The 26,074-nt window shown below is 35.9% G+C and overlaps 1 protein-coding gene across 1 annotated transcript in view; it reads right to left on the bottom strand.

Moving 5' to 3' along the window:
- Nucleotides 1-26,074, bottom strand: part of IPO11 (importin 11) — a 204,860-nt gene that overhangs the window by 149,488 nt on the left and 29,298 nt on the right. Inside the window, exons 4-7 of the mRNA XM_070357518.1 lie at nucleotides 18,693-18,765; nucleotides 16,805-17,008; nucleotides 8,695-8,827; nucleotides 3,909-3,967 (exon numbers count right to left, since the gene is read on the bottom strand). Of these exons, the coding sequence (XP_070213619.1) occupies nucleotides 3,909-3,967; nucleotides 8,695-8,827; nucleotides 16,805-17,008; nucleotides 18,693-18,765 (469 nt within the window). The remainder of the gene's footprint in view (nucleotides 1-3,908; nucleotides 3,968-8,694; nucleotides 8,828-16,804; nucleotides 17,009-18,692; nucleotides 18,766-26,074) is intronic.

Here is a 26,074-nt window from a genome sequence, read left to right as displayed (position 1 = left end):
TACCATACACTTTCTCAGGGAAACTAAAATATACCTATTATATCATATTAAAAAGTTAAAATTAGATAAAGTAAAAATCATTCCATTACTATAATAACACCTTCAATCTTCCACAAGAAAATAATAGTATTTCATCTCCTCCGTGTCTCACTTCAATAACCTAAATCACTTTGCAATAAATAAATAATTTAGTAAGTATTCTATTTCACTAAATATCCTCTATTCCTCTGTTTATTTCTTTTCCATTGGACTTATAATCCCCTGACATAATCAGTCTCCTCCACCTAAAATGTCAGACCCTTAAGATTCAAGAACTTTGCCTGTTTGCTTTGCTCTATCCCAGAAGCCAGGAATGGTATTTAGCAATAATAAGTACTCCTAATATGAATAAATGGTATCAACTATTTGTGGCAGAGGTTTTCAATCTCAATTATTAAATTACATTAGCCTTCAGAGACCAGAGAAGGCAAGAATCACCACTGACCATATGGGTCCAAAACACCTTTTACTATATTTTTTTAAGACATGTTATGAAAACTTTGCAGAAATAAATATAAAGGGGTACTGAAAAAAAAACTTTATTAAAATTTTTAAGACTTTCAGTATCACAGACTTTTTTGTATCAGTAAATTTTGGTGTATAAACATCATAAAAGATGTCACATGTCCTTTTAGCAAATGAGATGGTCCAGGTTTTTGTCACAAAATACTATACACTTTCCTGATGAATGACTGACTAGAACAGAATGTTGTTATTTCTTCTTTGAAATAGAGAGCTATATTGCTCACTCATCAATTCTTGCGTTTAAGACAATTCACCTAGGATGTCACCACCTGAAGTCACAGAGGCTAAAACCCCACTCAGACAGTTTCACTAGCACCACTGGGGTCTAGGGGGCTGCTACCAGTCTCTTAAACAGCACCCATCTTTGGATTCATGTAAAAATCATGAAACGTTTTCCTGTCAATTTTCATCTCTCAGCCATTTTGAGCAGAAAAGGAAAAACTGAATTATCAGCTGTGTTAAATGAAAGCTAATAGCAAAGAGAGAGCGCTTGTGGTCTTCTTTTATACTTTGCTGAAAGATGATGCAACACAGTAGATAACATAGTAAGAAAACCTAGGACAACAACCAATTTCACTACCGCTTCATCCTCTGGCTACCTCACCATTCTCTCATTTTCATACTACTTCAACCTTTTAAACACAGTTGAGAATAAATTATAAGTAATGATAATTGACAATAAAGTATTTTCTAGGATGATGAAATAGCAGAATTTTCAATATAGGAAAAATAAAATCACCAAGATCCCATACGCATGTTAAATTTATACAGAAGCTCGATGCAATGGTCCCATACAGTAGATACAAGACAGAAGGAATTTTATTCTCTTTTAAACAAAATTAGTGCATCAGTCAGGGTTCTCTAAAGAGAGCAGAAACTTATGAAAGACATCAATTTTAGTAAGTTCATCAAGAGGATCAGGAATTTATAGAATTGGACAACTGACTAATCCAAATAAACCAAGTAACTTGACTAATGTTATATAATAAGAACCTCTTAAAATAACCATCAAATGGCAATTTACAGAACAGTTTAATTAGTTGCTGAACTCATTTCAAAAATCATTTTCTCTCATAATCCTCACAACATCCAATGGGATATGTACTATTATTTCATCATCATATTGCAAAAAAAGAAACTCAGTACCAAGGAAGATACTCTGAGGCCATGTTATCATGAAAAGACCAAGCCAAGATTCAAAGCCAAATTTGTCTGCCTCCAGAAACCCAAATCTCACCACCAGTATACAGTGCTTCTTAAGCATCATTTACACCCCATGCTATTTTTAAGGTCTTTATGCTATTTGAAATGTTGTCCATAATTTGTTAAAATTCTATTCTTATTTACAACTAATCAATAATACCACAATACAGCAGGTTTAACTGAACAGGAGCTGACATACAGCTTCTGAGACAAAAGACTCAAGGAAAAACCTAAGGCTCACAAAATATGGAGAGTATCCATTGACAACTACTATTCTAATTTATAGAAATGTGATTCATATCAGTTCATTTACACTGAAAAGAAACTGATAAACATATTCAATATTTTAATTTTATGATATTCAGAATATTATAAATAATTACTGAGCCTTCTGATATATTTCTACCATATCACACAGTCATTCATTTAAATAACTACTAAGCATTTTTATATAGCAGGTATTATCCCAAGCTCTGGAGTGAAGAGTGAATAAAAGTCTCTGCATTCATGGAACTTACATTTCTCGTGAGGGCACTGAGGGAGCTGTCAAACTGGTTTCTAGAAAATGTTTTTTGATAGCATGGCAATAAACATAAATACTGGGTTGGCCAAAAGCTGTTATGGAAAAACAGGAACGAACTTTCTGGCCAACCAAAATATTTAAATGTTTCAGTACTGAAAACTGGGGTTGGTTTTCATATATCTTCAGGTAATGTATTATACATCAGTATCATAAATGTGGATATACTTTAACCGAACATTTCCATTTCTAGGAATTTATCCTAGAGATCACTAGAAAAGTACACAATGACATATGCACCCAAATGTTCATTTTAATATCATTTCTCAACAATTAAAAACTGGAAACAAACTACATGTCATCAAGAGATCACTGGGCAAGTAAATTACAGAAAATCTAAGATTAATTTTATTATTTTTTTAAATTGCATACCAATAGTAATTGTGTTTAGCATAAAATCATTAAAAACATGATATATAACAATATTACTGACATGTGAAAAATATCCACAATGCACTGAGTTTAAGAAAAAGCAAGAAAGGAAACAGCATGTAGGTCTCGTTCATATAAAACTGAGGAAGACAGAAAGTATATCTAAAATAATACGTTTACGATATTATAAAGGAAACTTAGAACTGTTATCACGGTAAGTTTTTAAATGATTTATTATTTTCTACTTCCTCTTCTGAGTTTTTTAACTTTAAAAAAAACATGTAATATTTTTACAGAAAAAAACTGTATTCACATTATAATGATGTATATTAGCAGTTTTTAATTCTTTTAACAATAGAACCATTATTTCAAGCAAAATCTTACAGAAACATAAAGTTCAAAAAAATAAAAGTGTGACTCTGATCAAATGTAAATGAAGTAGGACAAACCTAAAGAACCAATTAAATATACCTTTTCCAAGCTTCCTGTGCCGCCCCGAAGGCAATCCACAGAGTAACATTCTAGCTGACCTAAACTCATTGTGAAAGCTAATAGAGATCTGAACAAGTATGATACAATTCCACTTTGTTCAGGAATAAAATATATGCAGCTATACATTTTTGCATATAGAAAAGGTAGATGCCATGATACAAAAATGAGTATACTTCAAAACTAGTTGGGCTTATCAATGAAGCTTTCTTCTCATATGTATATATTTATAATTGATTACAAAGAATATTTATAAATGTTACGATTCAAGAGAAAAATACCTCATTTTAAGTATATAAAAACAGACAAAGGAAAATACGAAGACTATAAATCAATTACACTAACCCTAGTAATGTTATCACAGCATTCAAATTCCTAACAGTTCACTTGATTTCAAATTCAAATAAACACTCTCAATGTACCATGGCATCTTGAGAACCATTCTAGTTCTAGCTCCTCCCTTTCACATAATAGTTGCTTTGATGTATTCTCTGTATGTCTGAAAACAGACCACAAGTCTAAAAGTATAGTATAACATATACAGAATGGTAAAAAAAAAAAAAGAAGAAGAAATTAAGTGGTCACTTAATAAAAAAACTTTTAAATGAATGCCAAGTAAAAAGAATAAGCTTTATAACATGCAGGAAATACCAAGCACTTTTCCAAAGTTACAAAAAAATAAATGACTTCTTTTACTTACCATCACCTCCATATTCTTATGAGGTTCCACAATTCCATTAACAGTTAACTTACGCAGCACTGAAAAGTAAAATCAAGCTTTACTCATACCTTATTTTTTCGTATTTTTCCCTATTAAAATCATAATCATAAAAGACTCAGAATCACAAAGCCTCATCAAGCTTGGATAAAGAAAGGTAACTCCTGGTCACTGGCTGGTTCCCAAGTGGGAAAGATGGAACTAAAGCCAAGTTATTGTCTCTGAAGCAGTGTTCTTCTCACTTGTAAGTACTCATGTTTCTAAAGCCATATTGCAAATTTTAGTTCAATTTACGTAATTGTTAGTACTTCTCACTTACAATAATACCTATAGGCTGAAGTTGAGAAGGTTACTTCTATTCCATAAAGTATGACTCAACGGTGATGAAAAGCTTCATTCAGTTTTAAGGTACATTAATGAAAATGCAGTATCTCCAAAAGGAATATAACGATTAAACTCTATTCCAAATCTGGAATAGACTACAGTGCTCAATTACAAGCATCACATTTTATGAGTAAACTGATACATATGGGAAGATAAGCAGGATAATAGATTTGAAGTTAGATCTAGACTTAGAAATCCTAGCTCCAGTGTCTAAAACTGTATTATTTTGGGCAACTTCTCTTATCTTACATTCCTCATTTATAAAATGTGGTTACACAGATACTAAAGAAGACGTGATATATATGGAATACTATTCAGACATGAAGAATAATGAGATTTAGCCAGTTGCAACAATATGGATAGACCCGGAGGGTATTATGCTTAGTGAAATAAGTCAGACAGAAAAAGACAAATACTGTATATTACCACTTATACGTACAATATGAAAAATAAAAACAAATCAGGGAATACAACAAAAAAGAAACTCAGAAATACAGAACAAACTAGTGACTGCCAGTGGGGAAAGAAAAGGGGGTGGGGCAACAGGGCTAGGGGAGTAAGAGGAACAAACTATTATATAAAATAAACTGCAAGAATATATTATACACAACAGGAAATACAGCCCACATTGCATAACATTCTCAAACAGAATACAAACTATAAAAATTCTGAATCATTATGTTGAATACCTGAAACAAATATAATATTGTAAATCAACTATAAAAAAAAAGTAAGGTGGTTAATAAATCCTATCTCATAGGGTTAACAAAGGATTCAATGGTACAATACATGCAAAACACCTAGCAGAATTAAGTAATAACCAGCATGACAGCAGCATCAGACTATCACTTTATACTATCAAATTTAAAGTCACTTCACTTTAAGAAAACAACTTTACAAACCACACTGCTTTCTATATAACTCAAGAGCTAGTGTTTACGAGGTGAAGTGTAAAGGCAGCGTAACCCACACACCTACTGTCAATTAATCTTCAAAGGAGACAAGAATATACACTGAATCTTTAACAAGTGGTGTTGGGAAAGCTGGACAGCTGCACATAAATCAATGAAGCTAGAATACTCTCTTACACCATCAACAAAAATAAACTCAAAATAGCTTAGAGACTTAAACATACAACACCGTAAAACTCCGAGAAGGGAACACAGGCCAAATATTCTTTGACGTAAACCATATCAATTTTTTCTTAGGTCAGTCTCCCAAGGCAATAGAAGTAAAAGCAAAAATCAATTAATGGGACCTAATCAAACTTACAAGATTTTGCACAGCAAAGGAAGCCATAAACAAGATGCAAAGGCAACCTACAGACAAGGAGAAAATGTTTGCAAATGGTGCAACTAACTAGGGCTTAATTTCCAAAATATACAAACAACTCTTATAACTCATATATCATATAACTCAGTAACAAAGAAAACAAACAACCCAATCAAAAAAATGGGCAGAAGACCTAAATAGACAGATGGCCAATAGGCACATGAAAAGATGCTCAACATCACTAATTATTAGAAAAATGAAAATCATAACTACAATAAGGTACCACAGCAGTCAGAATGGCCATGATTAAAAAGTCTACACATAATAAATGCTAGAGAAGGTGTGGAGAAGAGGGAACCCTCACACACTGTTGGTGGGAATATAAACTGGTACGGTCACTATGGAGAACAATATGGAGGTTCCTTAGAAAACAAAGAGTTGCCATATGATCCAGCAATCCCATTCCTGGGCATATAGCTAGAGAAACTCTAATTCAAAAAGATACATGTGCCACAGTGTTCACAGCAGCACTATTTACAATAGCCAAGGCATGGAATCAACCTTCAGGATAGATTATAGTTAGGGTTACTGCCATTTATGTCCACCAGTAGGAAAACGGATAAAGATATGTGTGTACACACACACGTACATACATACACACACAGCATATATATATATATATACACACACACATACATACATACAATGGAATACTACTCAGCCATAAAAAAGAATGAAATAATGCCATTTGCAGCAACATGGATGGACCCAGAGTTTATCAAACTAAGTGAAGTAAGTTAGAAAGAAAAAGATAGATACCATGTGATACCACTTTGTACGTGGAATCTAAAATATGACACAAATGAACCTGTTTACAAAACACAAACAGACTCGCAGATACAGAAAACAAACTTACAGTTACTGAGGAAAACGGACTTGGAGGAAGGATAAATCAGAGGAGTTTGAGATTAGCAGATAAAAACTACTATATATAAAACAGATAAACAGTAAGGTTCTACTGTATAAAACAGGGAACTATATTCAATATAATAAACCGTAACAGAAAACATATAAAAATAATACACACATATAACTGAGTCAGTTTGCTGTACACCAGAAACTAATACATTATAAATCTACACTCTAATAAAAAAAAACAATAATGAAAGCAATGTATTAAAATTGAATTTATAATGCAAATATCTAAACACCTTTGGTTTCATACTATCAATTACATACAACTCAAGTTACTGTATCATAACAGGAGAGAAGAGGGTTTAAGTTGAATCCCTTATTGTGGACAAGATCTTTTCCATCACAGGACCTCGGTCTACACTATCTGGGACAGTCTTTTCTTTCTCCTTTTATCACCCAGTCAACTTCCATTTATCCTTTATGATTTTGGTTCAAACATCACTTTGTCAGGGAAGTCTTTTCTGACCATATTATCAATCATCATAACATTGTAAAGCCCCATCACCGATGTCGTTTTTCATGTATTTGCACAATCATTTATTATGTCTGTCTGCTCGGTGCCAAGCACCTACCTGTAAATATGGTGAATGAAATAATGAGCACACACATGTCTAAAACACACTAAACATGCACAGGTATAAAGGCAAAGATGACACAAAGCTCTAGTCCTAAGTACATTTAAGTCATGAAAGAACAGACATTTATACCTGGACAGACGAGTATTTTAGAGTAAAATGCTATGAGATTTCTCCAGGTCAGGATGCCTTAGAAATGCAAATGAGTATCTAAGACCTTGAAATGCTGAGGTGCTGAAAACTTTAAAGCGTGCTAACATAGATTAGTATGGCAACATTTGTGTCAGGAGTTAGGCTTTGAAGTCAGACAAGAAAACTCCAGTCAAAAGGATTCATGAAAAATTCCTTAGTCATTAAACACACTACTTATATACTACTTTGTGTATCTTTGGAGTTCTCTTGTGGCTCAGCTGGTAAAGAATCTGCCTGCAACGCGGGAGACCTGGGTTCAATCCCTGGGTTGGAAAGATCCCCTGGAGAAGGGAAAGGCTACCCACTCCAGTATTCTGGCCGGGAGAATTCCATGGACTGCATGGGGTCACAAAGAGTCGCACATGACTGAGCGACTTTCACTTTCACTTGTGCATCTAATCTTATATATCAATTTCTCTAATTCTGAGTTAACATTTCTAAGGCCTTTTAATTGTTTCCTCCCTGGTTTTGACAAAACCATCTCATTCACTTGTAAAACCACCTGTACAATGGATTGGATTTTACATATCAACAGTCCTTTAAAATGATTTCACGTCTGTCCACATCAAAATGTGTTGACAGCTTGGGGTTTGTGCGTCCACTGTCTGCTTAACACAAGTGAGGCACTAAAGCAATGCCCCTGTAAGGTACCAGGGTGAGTATGACAAAAGAGCTTACAAATAAAGCAGAGAATGCAAAATGAGCCACAGTAAGAAAAATAAAGGCCGCTTGAGTTTAAACTAAGAAACACAAAAGAGCCTCAAGCAACCAGAGCAGAAGGAAGACAAAGAATGAAATGATGGTGAATGTTAGAAAGGAAAGGAACCTTAGAATACATGCACAAAGATAAGCTCAGCTCAAGGAAGTGAAAGAGATATATGCGAGGGGGATGCCCATAAGCAAAGCATCAGAAAACACAGGCCAACAAAGCACCCCAACAAGCAGTTTCTAAAATCTAAGTACAAACGAGAAAGATGAGTTCTCAGGAAAGAAAGCTGGGAGACAGAGCTCAACTAAGCCTTGAGGACAGAAGTTTACGAAAGCTGGCATGAATGGCAGTAGCCCAGAATGAAAAATGAAGCAAAAAAGAAGTGCGAGTGTTTGAAAGGTATGTATTCAGAACCATGGCCAGTAATGTGAGTGTAACTTAAAACTAACCATTTGAACCCTGTGTACTCTCATGGATTAGACAAAGTAGAAGAGCTACTCTTACAAAAGAAAAACACAAGAGCCCTTGTCTCTGAGGGAAATATTAACCCTTTATTCTTCTACTAGTGCAACTGGAAACAGAAAATCTATAGAGAGGAACTGTTTGGCCACTATTCTGAGGTATGCTGTTTCAAAAATAAACATGTCAAGCTTAATAGTACCTTTCAAGGATAGTAGAGTTCGTTCAAGTGAACTTAGAACTGCAGCTTCATTGCCAGAAGAAACTTGTTGAAGGAATGTGTCTGTGTGGTGATTCCACAGAGAGCAGGCAAAACTATAAATTCCAGAAGCTAACTGCAAAGATATCAACAAATTTGTTCACAATATTATTACAGATTCCACTAATCATTAGACCTACATAGTAATACATTTTCAACAAAATTCAAAAGTCAAGAATCACTTATAGCAACACGTCTAACTTTTTTAGTCACAACGCACACGTCTGATTTTTTAGTCACAATGCCCAGCAGGAAGTGGTTTACACTGCTGCCATTATAAACACACATACATAAACATGCCACCCCCTGCAAATGCTATTAGTTTCTTGAAATATTACTTAGCCTAATGCCTGCACTGCAGTTTGATATTTCCAATCTTTACTCTTTTATTTTCTTCCACTATTATTAACAGTTGTAACACTTGGCTTTAAAAACACTTGACTTACGGACTATCACTGAGTTTACCAGATAAATCAATACATTAAGAAATACAAAGGAGTTAAATTTCTGCATTCTGCCAATTCTACCCACCTGGTTTGGAGTTATTTAAAGCCAAGAACATATTAATATGTACCAGTATTTGAAATCCTGACTCAAAATGAGAACCACACTCCAGTGGTATTTTCAAGTTTTTTCCAGAAAGTCTAAGAGCAATCCACCTCAGCCTACATGGCCATTTGCTTTAAATAAAAATTTAGTGAAAGTGCAACTGACTAGTGATCATTAGCACACTTCAGAATGATTTTTTCTTATTTGAGATACGTCATTTCAACTAATGAAACTACTTATAATAAGATCAGGCATCAGAAACCAGTCAGAAATGCAATCCTGTAAATATGACATTTCTATGATAAAGTCAAATTCCACTTCTATTATTTTAATGCAGTAATTTTAAAGGCCTAGGCTTCCAGATACAGAAAAACACCTTCACCATACCCCTTGTAACTTTGCACCTATCTACACAGGCAAAGGCTTAAACCTCAGCTAATGAGTACGGGCAGAACACCCTGTAACCCTCCTGGAACACAAGAGGATGAAAGGCTTATAAGCAACTGGTAGAACACCATCTCTACTCAACCCCCCCTATTTCCTCTGTTAGTTTCTCATGGTTTCCTGGGTTCTGATAAGGTATAAGGTATCCTATCCCACCCCTAGAATCTCCCCCAGAACAGAACTGCAGATATAAAACCACTTAGTTACAGTCTAGAATTGGCTTCTCAGCAAAGCGGCATCCCACAGCTTGAACTGGAGTCATCCAACCCCTATTGCTTCAGTCACTGTTTTTAGTGTGAAGGCACACAGCATTTGTGACAGAAATCAAGAAAGAAATAGTAGTATGAAAAAACTGTAATATTCTCCTTTGTTTCAGGTTCCAGTTCTGGAGCTAAGCACCTACTTTAAGCATTAGTCAGCTGTTACAGTCCCAATTCCTAATTCTTTTTAGCTAGTCTACAAAAAGGCTCTGCACAAACAGGGATGATTAGAATGAAGAAGCAATATAGCACTATGCTCTCAGCCCAAGGGTAAAAGGAGGTGGAAAGACAAAGAAGGAAGAAACCACAAGAATTTGGGAAGGAATACTATTAACTATCTTGTAAACACAAGTCTTTCACAGGCTTCTATCTGCTCCAGAAAATACAAGCTGATAAATGCTCACAGAAGGCTTATCTGGAAAAGAGAAAATAATAGAGGACAAGTAGAAGGGATTAAAATATTTCTACATTTTCTCCAAGAAAATATAGAGGGGTAGGAAATATTCAGTTAGACAATAAAAAAAATAAGCTATTTAATAAAACATTTTAGGTATTGGTCCATGAAAATCCCAAATACTTGTATTTTTCTTTTTCTAAACCAGAAGGAACAGTGCCACCCACTGACTGCTTACTTAGTAGCTTCTTAAGTCTGAGAAACACACAGACTTGATTCCTTGAGTATCAAAAACAAACCAATATAGCAAATTTTATTTTAGTACTTTAGATATTCTTAAACTTTTTAGCTTCAGGACCAATTTTCCCCTAAAAAAAATGAGCACCAAAAAATGTTTAAATCAAAGTCTTGTAATTCCTAACTAATAGCGGGGCAATAAAAATTAGCCACAAACTGGAACTCTCAAAACTTGCTTAACCTAACTCTACTCAACAAGATAATTAACAACATGTCAATGATGTGCACACGCACACACACACACACACACACACAAAAAGAATGAATGCTATTCTAACTTTAAAGACACTTAAGAAACATGACCAAATGTGATGTATCAACCATACTCATTTTTCTGGCTCAAACAAACCAATTGTAATAATGTATTTTTTAAAATGTAGAAAATTGGCTACAAATATTTAATTATATTATATCATCTCAACAGGACGAAATGGCCGGATGGCATCACTGACTCAATGGACCTGAGTTTGAGCAAGCTCTGGGAGATGGTGAGGTACAGAGAAGCCTGGTGTGCTGCAGTCCATAGGGTCACAGAGTTGGACACAATTGAGCAACTGAACAACATTAAATCATATTAAATTACCATTTTTATGCATATTATATGATTAAAGTTAAATGATTACGTATGCTAAGGTAACCAGATTAGGCCCAAGATGAAGTCACTCATGCTAAGTCCCAAGGCAGCAAACCAAAACTTAGAAATAGGTTCTGGGCTCAGCGCTCCCCGAAAAGGCAGGTCTAGGCCAACCAATCAGTGCCTGCCTACTCAACACAAGTTACCTGACCCAGCTCCAAGATTCCTCAAGACCTCTAAACTTAGTAACAGCCATAAGGCTGTCCTTAGTTACTGATGCCTAGACAATGCTCTCAGGTATACAGAGTATGAACTCAACGTGAGGGAGGAGGAGGTGAAAACACCCTCCTCTCTATTTGTGATCCTACCTTTGCTCACAGCTGCAGCTCAGGCATCCAATGGAGTGACTACTGCTACTGCTGCTGCTGCTGCTGCTAAGTCGCTTCAGTCATGTCCGACTCTGTGCAGCCCCATAGTCGGCAGCCCACCAGGCTCCTCCGTCCCTGGGATTCTCCAGGCAAGTACACTGGAGTGAGTTGCCATTTCCTTCTCCAGTGCATGAAAGTGCAAAGTGAAAGTGAAGTCGCTCAGTCGTGTCTGACTCTTCTCGACCCCATGGACTGCAGCCCACCAGGCTCCTCCGTCCATGGGATTTTCCAGGCAAGAGTACTGGAGTGGGGTGCCATCGCCTTCTCCAATAGTGACTAGCAGAGTAGCAACTCACATATTTGTCAGATGGATACAGAGATGGGTAAAAAACAAAGTATAACTCAGCAATGCTTTAAGAGTCCCCTTTCCTAGACCTGCAGATGGTGACTGCAGCCATGAAAAGAAAAGACACTTACTCCTTGGAAGGAAAGTTATGACCAACCTAGATAGCATATTCAAAAGCAGAGACATTACTTTGCCAACAAAAGTTCGTCTAGTCAAGGCTATGGTTTTTCCTGTGGTCATGTATGGATGTGAGAGTTGGACTGTGAAGAAGGCTGAACACTGAAGAATTGATTCTTTTGAACTGCGGTGTTGGAGAAGACTCTTGAGAGTCCCTTGGACTGCAAGGACATCCAACCAGTCCATTCTGAAGGAGATCAGCCCTGGGATTTCTTTGCAAGGAATGATGCTAAAGCTGAAACTCCAGTACTTTGGCCACCTCATGCGAAGAGTTGACTCATTGGAAAAGACTCTGATGCTGGGAGGGATTGGGGGCAGGAGGAGAAGGGGACGACAGAGGATGAGATGGCTGGATGGCATCACTGACTTGATGGACGTGAGTCTCAGTGAACTCCGGGAGTTGGTGATGGACAGGGAGGCCTGGCGTGCTGCGATTAATGGGGTCGCAAAGAGTCGGACACGACTGAGCGACTGATCTGGTCTGATCTTCCTAGGACCCAGACAAGAGTCCTTGTGAATCAAACAGAAAGGATAAACTATACTTTACTCAAAATCTCCTGTTCTGTTTAGTGCATAGTTCTTTTTTTTTTGATCAAGCTAGTCATCTTGAGTCTTTCCTTGATTAAAGCTTCCACCAAAAGTTTCCTCTTTCCCTCATATTTATCTAAGCCTAGACACAGACACACACACACACACACACACAGAGAGAGATACACACACACACACACTCTCTCTCTCTCTCTCTCAAATCCCCACACAGGTTCATAGCAGAAATGACTCTATGGATCGTAGGAGTCATTCTTTAAACAATGTGTTTAAAAGGCAATCTGAAATTAGGCAAAGCAAGAGACAAGACTTAGAAACAGCATTTAGAATCACCCAAAACTGAAAATGATGAATTTAACCTACTTAATGATTTGCTTATAAACACACATTTATGTTTTAAATAAATTTCACTATTCTGTAAATTTCCCAAAGGTGTGAGCTATACAGTATAAGTGGCACCTTGGCATTCTCAAATTTAACACTCAAAACTTTAACTATTTGAGAACTTTCCCACAGAACCAAACATGAAATTATAAATTTATAAGGAATAAGGATGAAAATTTCTTTTATGAGGCTGAGTTAGCTATCTTATGCCAATCAGCCCATCCCAAAGTAGCTATGTGGATCTCTTTGGTTAGTTTATTCATAAAACACTCATCAGGAAGACTATTCAGTAGTATCGTAATCTGACTTCATCTCGCTGCACAGTTTTCTCTTATCCTCATCATGCAAATATATATGCTATTAGTGGGAACATTATTCATCATAAATCCTTCAGCTTTTTAATTTTTGCTGAATTTTAGCTTTGACTATAACAACAATGTAATACAGTATGGCAGATTTTAAAAAGTTACTAAATGACCTTTGGAGATTTGTGTCTTATGATTTTTCCCATGTCAGGAGATGACTAGTTGTGTCTTTCATGTTCTTCAGTATCATACATACCTCAGTAGGCAATCTGTTGACTCACTCTCGAGGGGAAGTAAGAATTTAAGATTAATTCCTAATATCCATACTTAAAAAATTAAAAATAAAAACTGGTTATGGAATATGTCCTTTTTTGAGATTCATACTCTAAATAGTATTGGGTAAAATGACATATCAAGATTTGCTTCAAGAGGAAAAGTAAATGTGGCAACACCTTAAGAACTGGTAAATATGAGTGAAAAATATATGGAGGCTGTTGAATTGTTTTCACAACTAGAGTTCATTTGAAATGTCCTTAAGTAAGAAAACCATTTCACTGGCTATATGCCAAAATTGAACAGCAAAGTATGTGATAAAGTCAGTAGGTTAAGAACTTAACTGCTAAGAAAATAGTGAAAAAGAAAAAATAAAACTAAATGTACAAAGGTCTTGGCTTCTAGGAAAAAAGCAATTAAAAACACAAAATCAATATTTAAATTACACTAAAACTAAACTAAAATGTCCATCTCAAACTTTAATGGTGTTTATAAAGATTTACTCAGAATAATAAAAATTATAAATTCACAGAATCACACAACTTTATAATTAAAAGACAAATTTAAAGAATCATAAAGTACAAATACCTTGCTCAAAATTCCAAAACTGCTCAGTACAAAGAAACATTCTTGACTAGGAGCCAGGTCTTCTCATAATTGTTAACCCATATTGCTAAACACAAGTGAAATACACTTGCTTTCAAAAAATTTTTTTCTTCATTTTTTTAGATTTGGATTACTTCACTTACCATAGCAGGTACCTTTGTGGGTTACACACCACATCTATAAGATATTATTTGGTTAATACATTTACAATTATATTAGAATTACTATCTGTGACCTAAATTTCCTGGCTTTCATAGACTAAATTTAGATTTTAACTGTACTTAATGTCAACTTTTTTATATTCATGTTTGTATGAAAAGCATGTAATTTTCTAGAAAATGAATCCCCTTTGTGTCAAATCAAGCTCAATTTCATTACTGCAAACAGCTACTACTGTTGATTTGATTATCTGTCACCCATGAAAAGAACTTAATTTATTTTAAGGTGGAAGGAAAACACGCTGGGAAAAAAAATTGCTGGGACAGGTGAAACAGCAGGGATTAAATGTACCATGAACTATTTTGTCATATCAAGTAGCTCAACTATGACCTTACACTTCTTTATGTGGGAAACTAATTTAGTACATAAGGACCATCTTAGCATTAAAGTAACCACATTATTAAAAAGATTTTCCCACACTTCAGATTACCAAAATAATTGGGCTGTTTAATTAACTAGCAAACTTGCTCTTTATCATAATATCTTCCTACATATGCTACCTTTAATAAACTACACTTCTTGTTCCCCAACCCCATCAGACAAGATTTCCACCCTATTCCCTGCTGTGTTCCATGTTTCCAGGTTCAGCTACTCCATTCAAAAATAAACGGTGCTAAGCTCAATTACTTTTTCCAGGTATCTTGAGTTTTGTATATACTCCCCAACTCCTGCTTTTTGAAGTTCTATATCATACCATTTTGAAATCTAGAATGTATTTAAGAACAAATCTCTTCCTCTACTGTTTATTCATTTAACAGGTATTGGGCACCATCCACTCATGTACATTCTTCTGGGCTAGACAGTAGGACTATAATAATAACTGTAACAATAAGAGCTACAGTACTCCCTCATAAAATTCAGTGTGGTGGATCTCAGAACGGTGAATCAACAATTAAAATGTAATTGTAATGTAATGTACAATGCAATAAATACTATGCTGGATGTAAGTACAAGATGCTAGGCAGACCTATATTTCATTCTATATGGAGAGGAAAGAGCCTCACACTACAAGAAAACCAAGCAAGAAAGTTGAAGTGGACAGGAAGCTAACCCAAACAAGCTATACAAAATAAGGCTAATTTAGATACACTTTGTAGAGACAGAGTAGGCTAAATACACATTGTATCTGAAAACCAAGGCAATACATTAGGAGAGTATAACTTGAAAAAGCCAAACCAAGAAGTAAGACTTCTATAGAAGGGGACCCTTCAATAAAGAGTAATTGTAACCCAGAATCTTACACACATTAAAACTTCTACATAAAAGTGAAGGGGACTAAGATGGGAATAAAAGTGAGAAAAGTCAACAAGAAATTCACAGAAAGACTTGAAAAGATAAAATGTCCATTTCTTTAGTCCTTATTAGATATCAAGTAAAGTGACAAGGATTTAAAAGGCAACCTTTAACAAGAAGAATTTCTCTTACACTCAGTATCCTCAGATAAACAGAAAATTAGCTATTTACACCTACTGGGTTAAAAGTAAAGAGGACATAATATGGTTCTGGTTTAAACTTTGGTGTCTTAAGAATAACCTGGGGAGCCTATTAAAAATTCAAATTCCTAAGCCATATCCTCAAAGCAAGGATTCCAAAGGTAAGCAAGAACACTGTTAAAAATACTTGGAGGGAATTCCTGTTGGTCCAGTGGTTAGGACTCCATGCTCTCACTGCCAAGGACCCACGTTCAATCCCTGAGTAAGAAACTAAAATCCCACAAGCCACAGTGTAGCCAAAAACAAAACCTTAAAATGTTATGCTGAAAAATATGAAAATCGCTGTTCCAGTAGTTCAAAACAATGAAATACAAAAACACCAAAGCAACTGAATGAAGGGAAGAAAGAGTTTTTTCAATGAATAGAACTAAAACACCGACAGACATCACCAATTGTGTCAGACTGCTTCCTATATCCACCAATTACCCAGGCATGTCAATTTTAACTTTCTAAATCTCACCTCTATATGCTCCTAAATGTTCTCTTTATCACTTCTTCCTTTGAGAGCTTTATCATTGCATCTGAACACAACTTCAGTAGCCTCAAACCAGTCTTTCTGCCTTCAGACTGTTCTCCACCAATTAACCCCCCTCATTGGCAACTAAGTGACCTTACTGGTCATATCACAATCCAGCTTAAAACCTTTCAGATGTTACCTATTAATATGACCCTTTTGAGGTCAATTAGAAAGAATAATCCATCAGTAAGATATCTAGAGGTAAAATTACATTTTAATACAAGTAGCACAGTTTTCATTATGATTTCAATACAAATAGCACAGTTTTCATTATCAAATTTAATTCCATTAAGTCACTTACATCATAAAACAGTTTTCTATCAGCAGACAGTCGTTTAGACGCCAGAGTCTTGGTAACATGATAGAAGGTAAGTAATGCTCTGTGTTGTCGAAGATCATCTTGGACTTTCACAGATTCTATAAGAGTGGGAATCAGTTCAGGCCACTGTCGAGGACAATCTAATCGAGCAACTTTTGCAATCAGCACTGCAATCTGAGTTGCAATCTAAAGGGAAAAAAATTAACTTTCAGAAATAAACATGAAATTAAAGCAATAGGTAAGGAATATGTTCACAGCTGAAAATTCCCTTTTTAGTTATTCATACATTTAACAAAAATAAGTAAGATTTCACTGAACAAATGTTTAAGACAGTAGCTCTCAACGTGTGGCCTATGGAACCCTGGGGGCCTAGGATCTTTTCTGTGAGGTCTACCCTTTCCCAGTAATATACCAAGTGGAGCTAGATTTTCATCATATAACTTCTCAAATAACATCACAACTTAGTAAATACTAGATATATTTGAAATTCTAGACATTTTTTAAGTAGTCAGACAGTAAAAAGATATGCAAAAATGCAGAACAATGTTACTCTCTTCATTAAATACTTATTGTTTGGGGAAATAGCTACCGTTCACTTTTTAAAATTCAGTCCATATTAATAAACAATATATTTTAGGTTTATCAATTTTAATTTCTAATACAATAAACATCAACATATATAACTCTTCCATGTTTTATTTCAGCAGTATAAGGAAGTTCTAAGGATGTAAACTTTGAGAGCCACTGATCTAAGAGTGGAAATGAATATCAGTATTAGGTATTCACATAGTGATATTTGTTCAGATCAGAGTTTCCCAAATACTGGTTGACAGAACACCTAAGCAATGGTTCACCCTCAATCACCCAAGCCCCTCCCTGACGACCACCTCCTTCCCCACAGAGAGTAACTCTGTTCCTCTCCAACTTCCATCAAATCTCCTTAGCTGAGAAACTGCAAAAAAAAAAATAGAACTCGGATCATATAAGTAGGTTTAGATAAAACTACATTGGATACACCTCCTAATACAATGTGCTTTAATAGTCAAATCAAAAGAATCAAATGTAAGAAATAGTAACTTGGAAAATAGAATTTTTGTATCATAAGCAAACTTATTTTATTCCTAAAAGAAAAATCTCACTAAAAGGGAAAGAAAAAATAAAACTATATAATCCACTATCTATCCCCCACAGAGTAGTAAGAAGTGAAAATGTGATGAAGGAAACAGACAAAAATCAGAAGTCTGGGATTCCCTGGTAGCCTAGTGGTGGGGAATCTGCCTGCTAATGCAGGGGAAATGGGTTCGATTCCTGGCTCAGGAAGAGCCCACATGCCATGGAGCAACTAAGTCCACGCACCACAAATACTGAGCCAGTGCTCTAGAGCTCACGAGCCACAACTACTGAGTCCTGCATGCCTAAAGCCCGGGCTCTGCAACAAGAGAAGCCACTTCATTGAGAAGCCTGCGCACTGCAAAGAAGACCTAGCACAGCCAAAAATAAAAAACAAAACATCTTTAAAAAAAAATCAGAAGCTGTCCTGTAGCTGGGGGGGGGGGGATAATTTCAATAATTAATATGTAGAGAGATACTTTCAATATTGGCTCAAAAACTGAGAAGTTAAAAAATATACAGGTGTATCTTCAAATGATTCTGAGTTTTAAATCAGTAAGAGCCAAATCTAATCAAAATTCTTCACAGCTAGAATTGGATCTCAAAATTTAAAAACCATCAGAGAAGTGTATATACACATCACAAATTACCATTATTTAATAAAATTTTATTTTTAAAGCAAAGAACCAAAGTTAGTTTGGAAAAGAAGCAAAAAAACCACAGGAAAAAAAGAACAGTTGGCACTCATTTTCTCACTAACCTGGTTTATCGGTTCATTGAAGTTGGTGATTAGCCCTGCACGCAAGGTAGACTTCTCCTCCTCTGAGAGAGCACTGTAAAAAGACATGTTTATTATGCAAGAGAACGCCCTAAAATAATGAATGCAGGTAAGCATGACTGAGAATCTTAACAATAAAAAGTCTTTCAAACAATGTGTCCCTGCTTGTTCGGGTAATTAAACAGAATTATTTCCATTACTTGTATACTGACACATCAGGTTAATTCAAACTTCCTTCACAGCTGAATAAATAGGAAGCACAAAATAGTGCAAAAACTATTAGGAAATAGAGACAAATCTAGACTAAAGAACGTGATATTCTGATGTCTGCTTCTACTGATATAAAAACAGCTGCTGACCAAAACATTTAATGTCTGGCTTAAAAAAAAAAATCTATGAGTAAATACTACTCTTACACTGACTTCTTTACAAAATTCTATGTGGAAGAGAGGGTCAGAAATAACAGAATGCTTGGTATGGAAAACTTGTTAAATCAAGTAGTTTAAAATCTTTCAGGGACTTCCCTGGTAATCCAGTGGATAAGGCTCTGTGCTCCCAAAGCAGGAGGCCTGGGTTCGATCCTTGGTGGAACTAAGATGCCAGAGTCCACAACTGAGTCCATGTGCTCTAGAGTCTACAGTCCACAACTAGAGAAGCCGTGTCTTAAAAGGCTGAACATAACACTAACAATTTTGTCTGCAAATGAGGAAGGCAACTAGACAGCAAAAGGGCAGAGAAGGCAAATATCCACTGTATAAGACTGTACCTATTCTGAACTATATGAATGTTTTATTTTAAAATTAAATTTTAAACCCTTCATTTTAAGGTTTTCTATTCTGGCTATGATAAAACTAGCTTGTATTGAATGAATCATTCCCCAAAAATCAGCTATAAAAGTTGCATACAATTTTTTAAAATGTTTTAAGGCATCTGTTGAGTTGAAATGTGCCTCACACCCCACCAAAAGGTATGTTCAAGTTCTAACCCCAAATACCTGTGAATGTGACCTTATTTGGAAGTAAGGGCTTTGCAGATGCACTCACGCTAAAATTAGGTCATACTGGATTAGAGTAGGCCCTAATCCAATGATTGGTGCCATTTATAGGAAGAGAAAATTCTGAATATAGACACAGAAGAGACACCTGAAAATAAGGCTATGTGACAGTGAAGACCAAGGCTATAGTTATATTTGAAGATGAATGTACTTCTCTTGGTAACTGATGAAAAAGTGGCACAAAATCAGTAATAATATAAAGGATTTGAATAACATAACTAACAAATTTGACCTAACTGATAAATATAATAAAACATTACAAGCCACAACAGCAAACATACATGCTTTACAAATGCATATAGAGCATTTACCAACATACCATATGTTGGGATCATAAAATAAGACGGCATAGTCCAAAGAATGAAATCATTAACAGAAAACAAAAAAAGTCCCACATGTTTGGAAATTACATGATATAACCCATGGGTCTCAAAAGAAATCAAAATGTTAAAATATTTTTGACTAAATGGTAATGAAAATACTACATATTGAGGCTTATGAAACTGAACTAAAGTCACGATTATAAAAAAAAAAAAAAAAAGCCTTAATGTTTTAAATGCATATAGAAGAAAAACAGAAAATTACCTAAGCTTCTATTTAAAAAGCTAGAAAAAGGACAGTAAAATTAAATTCAAAAAGTAATTAAAAGTACATTAAGCCTGATAAAGTACAATACCTAAACCAATGACAGACAAATAGGCCAACAGGACAAAGCAGAGAAATCCAAAAGCACACCCCTATGTGTAAAGTGCCACTGAAATGCGATAGGGAAAAAAGACATGGGCTGCCCTACTTCACATCTTTACCTTACACAGAAATGACAGACAGATCATACACCAAAACCTGAAAAGTAAAACAAAGCTTCTAGCAGAAAACATACTTTCATGACTTTATGTTGAGCAAAAACTTTGTAAACAGATCCCAAAAGAATGAATTACAAAAAGAAGGTAGCTAAACTGAACTTAATACTGATTTTCATCAAAAGATACCAGTAAGAAAGTGAACAAGCAAGTCATGAAACAGGCAAAGATATTTTCACTACATATATTCAACAAAAGACTTCTACCCAAATATATATATATATATATATATATATAACCTCTCAGCCACCAGGGAAGCCCTAAATATATATATAAAGTCTCATAAATCAATAAGATAGTTCCATTTTTTTAGATGTGCAAATGGCAGGTCCTTCACAAAAGAGAAGCTCCAAATGACTACTAAGTACCAGTCCAGTCAGTTTAGTCCCTCAGTCGAGCTCGACTCTTTCTGACCCCATGGACCGCAGCACGCCAGGTGTCCCTGTCGATCACCAACTCCAGGAGCTTGCTCAAACTCATGTCCATCGAGTCGGTGATGCCATCCAACCATCTCATCCTCTGTTGTCCCAATCTCCTCCTGGCTTCAATCTTTCCCAGCATCAAGGTCTTTTCCAATCAGTCAGTTCTTCACATCAGATCAGATCAGATCAGTCGCTCAGTCATGTCCGACTCTTTGCGACCCCATGAATCTTCACATCAGGTGGCCCAACTATTTGAGCTTCAGCTTCAATACCAGTCCTTCCAGTGAATATTCAGGACTGACTTCCAAGATTAACTGGTTTGATCACCTTGGCAGTTCAAGGGACTCTTAAGAGTCTTCTCCAACACCATAGTTCGAAAGCATCAATTCTTTGGCACTCAGCTTTCCTTATAGTCCAACTCTCACACCCATACATGACTACTGGAAAAACCATAGCCTTGACTAGACGGACCTTTGTCAGCAAAGTAATGTCTCTGCTTTTTAATATGCTGTCTAGGTTTGCCATAGTTTCCTTCCAAGGAGCAAGCGTCTTTTAATTTCATGGCTAAACTCACCATCTGCAGTGATTTTGGAACCCAAGAAAATAGTCTGTCACTGTTTCCATTGTTTCCCCATCTATTTGCCATGAAGCGATGGGACTGGATGCCATGATCTTTGTTTTTTGAATGTTGAGTTTTAAGCCAATTTTTTCACTCTCCTCTTTCACCTTCATCAAGAAACTCTTTAGTTCCTCTTCACTTTCTGCCATAAGGGTGGTGTCATCTGCGTATCTGAGGTTATTGATATTTCTCCTGGCAATCTTGATTCCAGCTTGTGCTTCATCCAATCCAGCATTCCGCATGCTGTACTCTGCATATAAGTTAAATAAGCAGAGTGACAGTATATAGCCTTGATATACTCCTTTCCCAATTTAGAACCAGTCCATTGTTCCATGTCCAGTTCTAACTGTTGTTTCTCAACCTGCACATAGGTTTCTCATGAGGCAGGTAAGGTGGTCTGGTATTCCCATCTCTTTAAGGATTTTCCAGTTTGTTGTGATCCTCAGAGTCAAATTTGGCATAGTCAGGAGAGCAAAAGTAGATGTTTTTCTGGAACTGTCTTGAGACTAGTAAGTATATGAAAAAAGTACTCACCGTCTATCAGGAAAATGCAAAAATTTTCAAGCACACCAGCATGACTAAAATGAAACAAACCAGACCAACTATGGTGAGAATGTGGAGCAAATGTCAACACTCATGCTACATGAGTAGTGGAAGGGCAAACTGGTAAAAACAGCTTACAGAACTAACTGATAGTATCTACGAAAGCTGAAAGCAAGAGAGTTCAAGATAAATATTTACTTTCGCTTCACTGAATATGCTAAAGCCTTTGACTGTGTGGATCATAAAAATTGTGGAAAATTCTTAAAGAAATGGGAATACCAGAAGAGCGTATGTGTCTTCTGAGAAATCTGTATGCAGTTCAAGAAGCAACAGTTAGAACTGGACATGGAACAATGGACTGGTTCAAAACTGGGAAAAGGAGTACATCAAGGCCGTATATTGTCACCCTGCTTCTTTAACTTAAATTCGGAGTACATCATGCAAAATGCCAGGCTGAATGAATCACAAGTTGGAACCAAGATTGCTTGGAGAAAAATCAATAATCTCAGATATGCAGATGATACCACTGCAAATTAAAAGACATCTGCTCCTTGGAAGAAAAACTATAACAAACCTAGACAGTATATTAAAAAGAAGAGACATTACTTTGCCAACAAAGGTCTGTATAGTCAAAGCTATGGTTTTCCCAGCAGATGTGTATGGATGTGCAAGTTGCACCACAAAGAAGGCTGAGCACCAAAGAATTGATACTTTTCAATTATGGTGCTAGAAAAGGCTCTTGAGAGTCCCTTGGACTGTAAGGAGACCAAACCAGTCAATTCTAAAGGAAATCAACCCTGAATATTCATTGGAAGGACTGATGCTGATGCTGAAGCTCCAATACTTTGGTCACCTGATGCAAAAAGCCAACTCATTGAAAAAGACCCTGATGCTGAGAAAGACTGAAGGCAGGAGAAGAGGGCGACAGAGGACGAGATGGTTGGGTGCCATCACTGGCTCAATGGACATGAATGTTAGCAAATTCCCGGAAATAATGGAGGACAGAGGAGCCTGGTGTGCTGCAATCCATGGGGTCACAAATAGTCAGACATGACTTAGTGACTGAACAACAATAATACACAACAATACACCTGATCATCATAAATAACAGTAAAATTCAAACTTATATGCAACAAGACATGTAAAAGATTTTTCAAAGAAGCATTATCTTTGACAGTCAAAAACTACAAACAACCTTCATACCCATCAACAGCAGAATGGACAGATAATGGTAATATATTCCTAAAATGGGATGCTGTACTTCTACATAAAAGAGCAAATTACTGCCACTCGCAACTACATGGACAAATCTCATAATTATAATACTGGATACAAGTCAGACACAGAAGAGAACATACTATGACTTTTACTTCCATTTGTATCAAGTTAGTTCAGTTCAGTTCAGTTCAGTTGCTCAATCATGTCCGACTCTTTGCGACCCCATGAATCGCAGCACGCCAGGCCTCCCTGTCCATCACCAACTCCAACAGGTAAAAACTAATCTAGGGTGAGAAATGGCAGATCTTTGAGGAGGGTGTAGAGGTGACTGTGAAGGGGCAGAAGGGAAGTTTCTGAGGTGCTAGTTGTACCCAGCTCTAAGTGGGAGTTACACAGGTGTGTACATTACAAACATTCAAAGTGTACCCTTCGTGTGTGTACTTTTTAAGCACATTTTTATTACATTTCAATAAAAGTGTTTTTAAGCTTAACAGTGACTTCCATAAGATTAGTAAACAAATGAGAAAACAAAGAGTAAAATAAACATGGGGGGAGATGTGGAACAGGTAAAGGGAGTTAAAAAGAAAAAGTAGAAACTTGCAGTTATAATGTAAAATAAGTCATGGGGATATGATGTACAACTTGGCAACTACAGTTAATAATACTGCACTGCGTATTTCAAAGTTGCTAAAAGAGTAAATCTTAAAATTCATCACAAGAAAAAAAAAAACTCTCTCTGTGTGGTGACTTCCTGATGGCTCAGCAGATAAAGACTCTGCCTGCAATGCAGGAGACACTGGAGACACAGGCTCCATTCCTGGGTCGGGAAGATCCCCTGGAGAAGGAAATGGCAACCCATGCCCGTACTTTTGCCTGGAAAACCCCATGGACAGAGGAGGCTTGTGAGCGATAGTCCAGAGTCTGACACAACTAACCCAAGAGCACAGCAGCACATGAATGGAGACAGAAGTAAACTACTTACGGTGGTGATCATTCAACAATACAGACACATTTTGAATCATTATGTAATATATTGGAAACTCATGTTATGTTATATGTCAACTGAACCTCAATTTAAAATAATACATATCCAGGCAAAAGGAGTCAAAGTCCAATGCAAGTCTATGCTTTTCCATTTAAAATTATCCCCCTAATCTTTTTATAATGCTGCTGAACTTTCCAATTTTAATAGCTTCCTTCTGTCAATCAAATCCCTGAAAACAATGCTTTTTTCTTAAAATGTTTTGATTCAAGCTTGAAATTCAGTTTACTTCTATGCCAAGAAGGCAGGTTCAACAGTTTTCATGGTTCTCATAATTTAAATTCAGAGTATAATATAACAATTAGTTACCAAAACAAGGGACCATGTAAAAAAAATATATACATCTGTTAAAGAAAACAAGCCCTTAACCTGAGAAATCTCATGACTTCAGCAATTTTCCAATAATAGTCAGCATACACCTTCAACTTTGTGCCTGTCTTCATTAGATGAATCCAGACTGTATTCCAACCAGAAACTGGATAGTATCTAATTAATTAGGACCCAGTAAAAGTTGCATTTTATGTAGTAATGATAAAGCTTAATCATTCTGTGAAAATACTATTAAGAATAGAAACTATAAGATGGCACTTTGATGAGAACACAAATTATTTTTTAAGAGTCTTAAGTTCAAACGAGTTCAATAACACATCTTTGCTCCTTTGTTTACATTTTTAACATCTTTACTGCCTAAGTACATTCATCTCCTTTCCAGTTTGGATCTCAATATTATCACTAACAGCTTGGGATTTAACTACCTAATTAAAATTTAAACTAATTCCAGTTTCTAATTCTTTACATGAAAGTACAATCTGAAATATATAATCATAATTTATTCTCCCATCTAAAAGATAGTCATTTATTCTTCATATAACTTGTAAAACAAAATTAATTTTAGGAGACACATAAAATTTAATTGGACATAGCAATAGAAACATGTCTTGCTGCATTGTTTCCTACAAGTCAACAAAATATACTTTCTCATCACTAAACATCCCATTTCTCTCAAAATCATGAATTAATTTTAAAATAAGAAAAAGATTTAATATTATAGCATCCTAACTGTAGCCTTTAAAATTCTAGTTACTTCCAGTATGATCCAAGAGCATATTTTACAGCCCACTTTGAGGCACTCTATTTTTTTAAAAAGGGCCTATGAACATAAAAACTACAGAGCTGCAGTACCATCTACTGGAGAATAAAGACTATGTTACTTCTCTGGCAAAGTTTTCTATTTTTTTTAATTGGAGAATAATTGCTTTACAATATTGTAGTGGTCTCTGCTGTACATCAATGAGAATCAGTCATAATTTTATATATATATCCCCTCCTCTTGGGGCTTCCCCAGGAGCTCAGCAGAGAAGAATCCATCTGCAATGCAGGAGATGCAGGTTCGATCCCTGGGTCAGGGAAGATCCCCTGAAGAAGAAAATAGCAACCCACGCCAATATTCTTGCCTGGAAAACCCCATGGAAAGAGGAGCCTTGCGGGCTACAGCCCAGTCACAAAGAGTCAGACATGACTCAGTGACTAAACAACAACAAACTCCCTCTTGAGCCTCTTTCCCCCAAACCAAAGTTTACTATTTTCTATCAAATTCCTGTCCTGT

Source organism: Bos mutus, chromosome 20 (genome assembly GCF_027580195.1).
Source record: "Bos mutus isolate GX-2022 chromosome 20, NWIPB_WYAK_1.1, whole genome shotgun sequence".
In the NCBI taxonomy this organism is placed as follows: domain Eukaryota; kingdom Metazoa; phylum Chordata; class Mammalia; order Artiodactyla; family Bovidae; genus Bos; species Bos mutus.
This window is presented reverse-complemented; position numbering and strand designations above follow the sequence as displayed.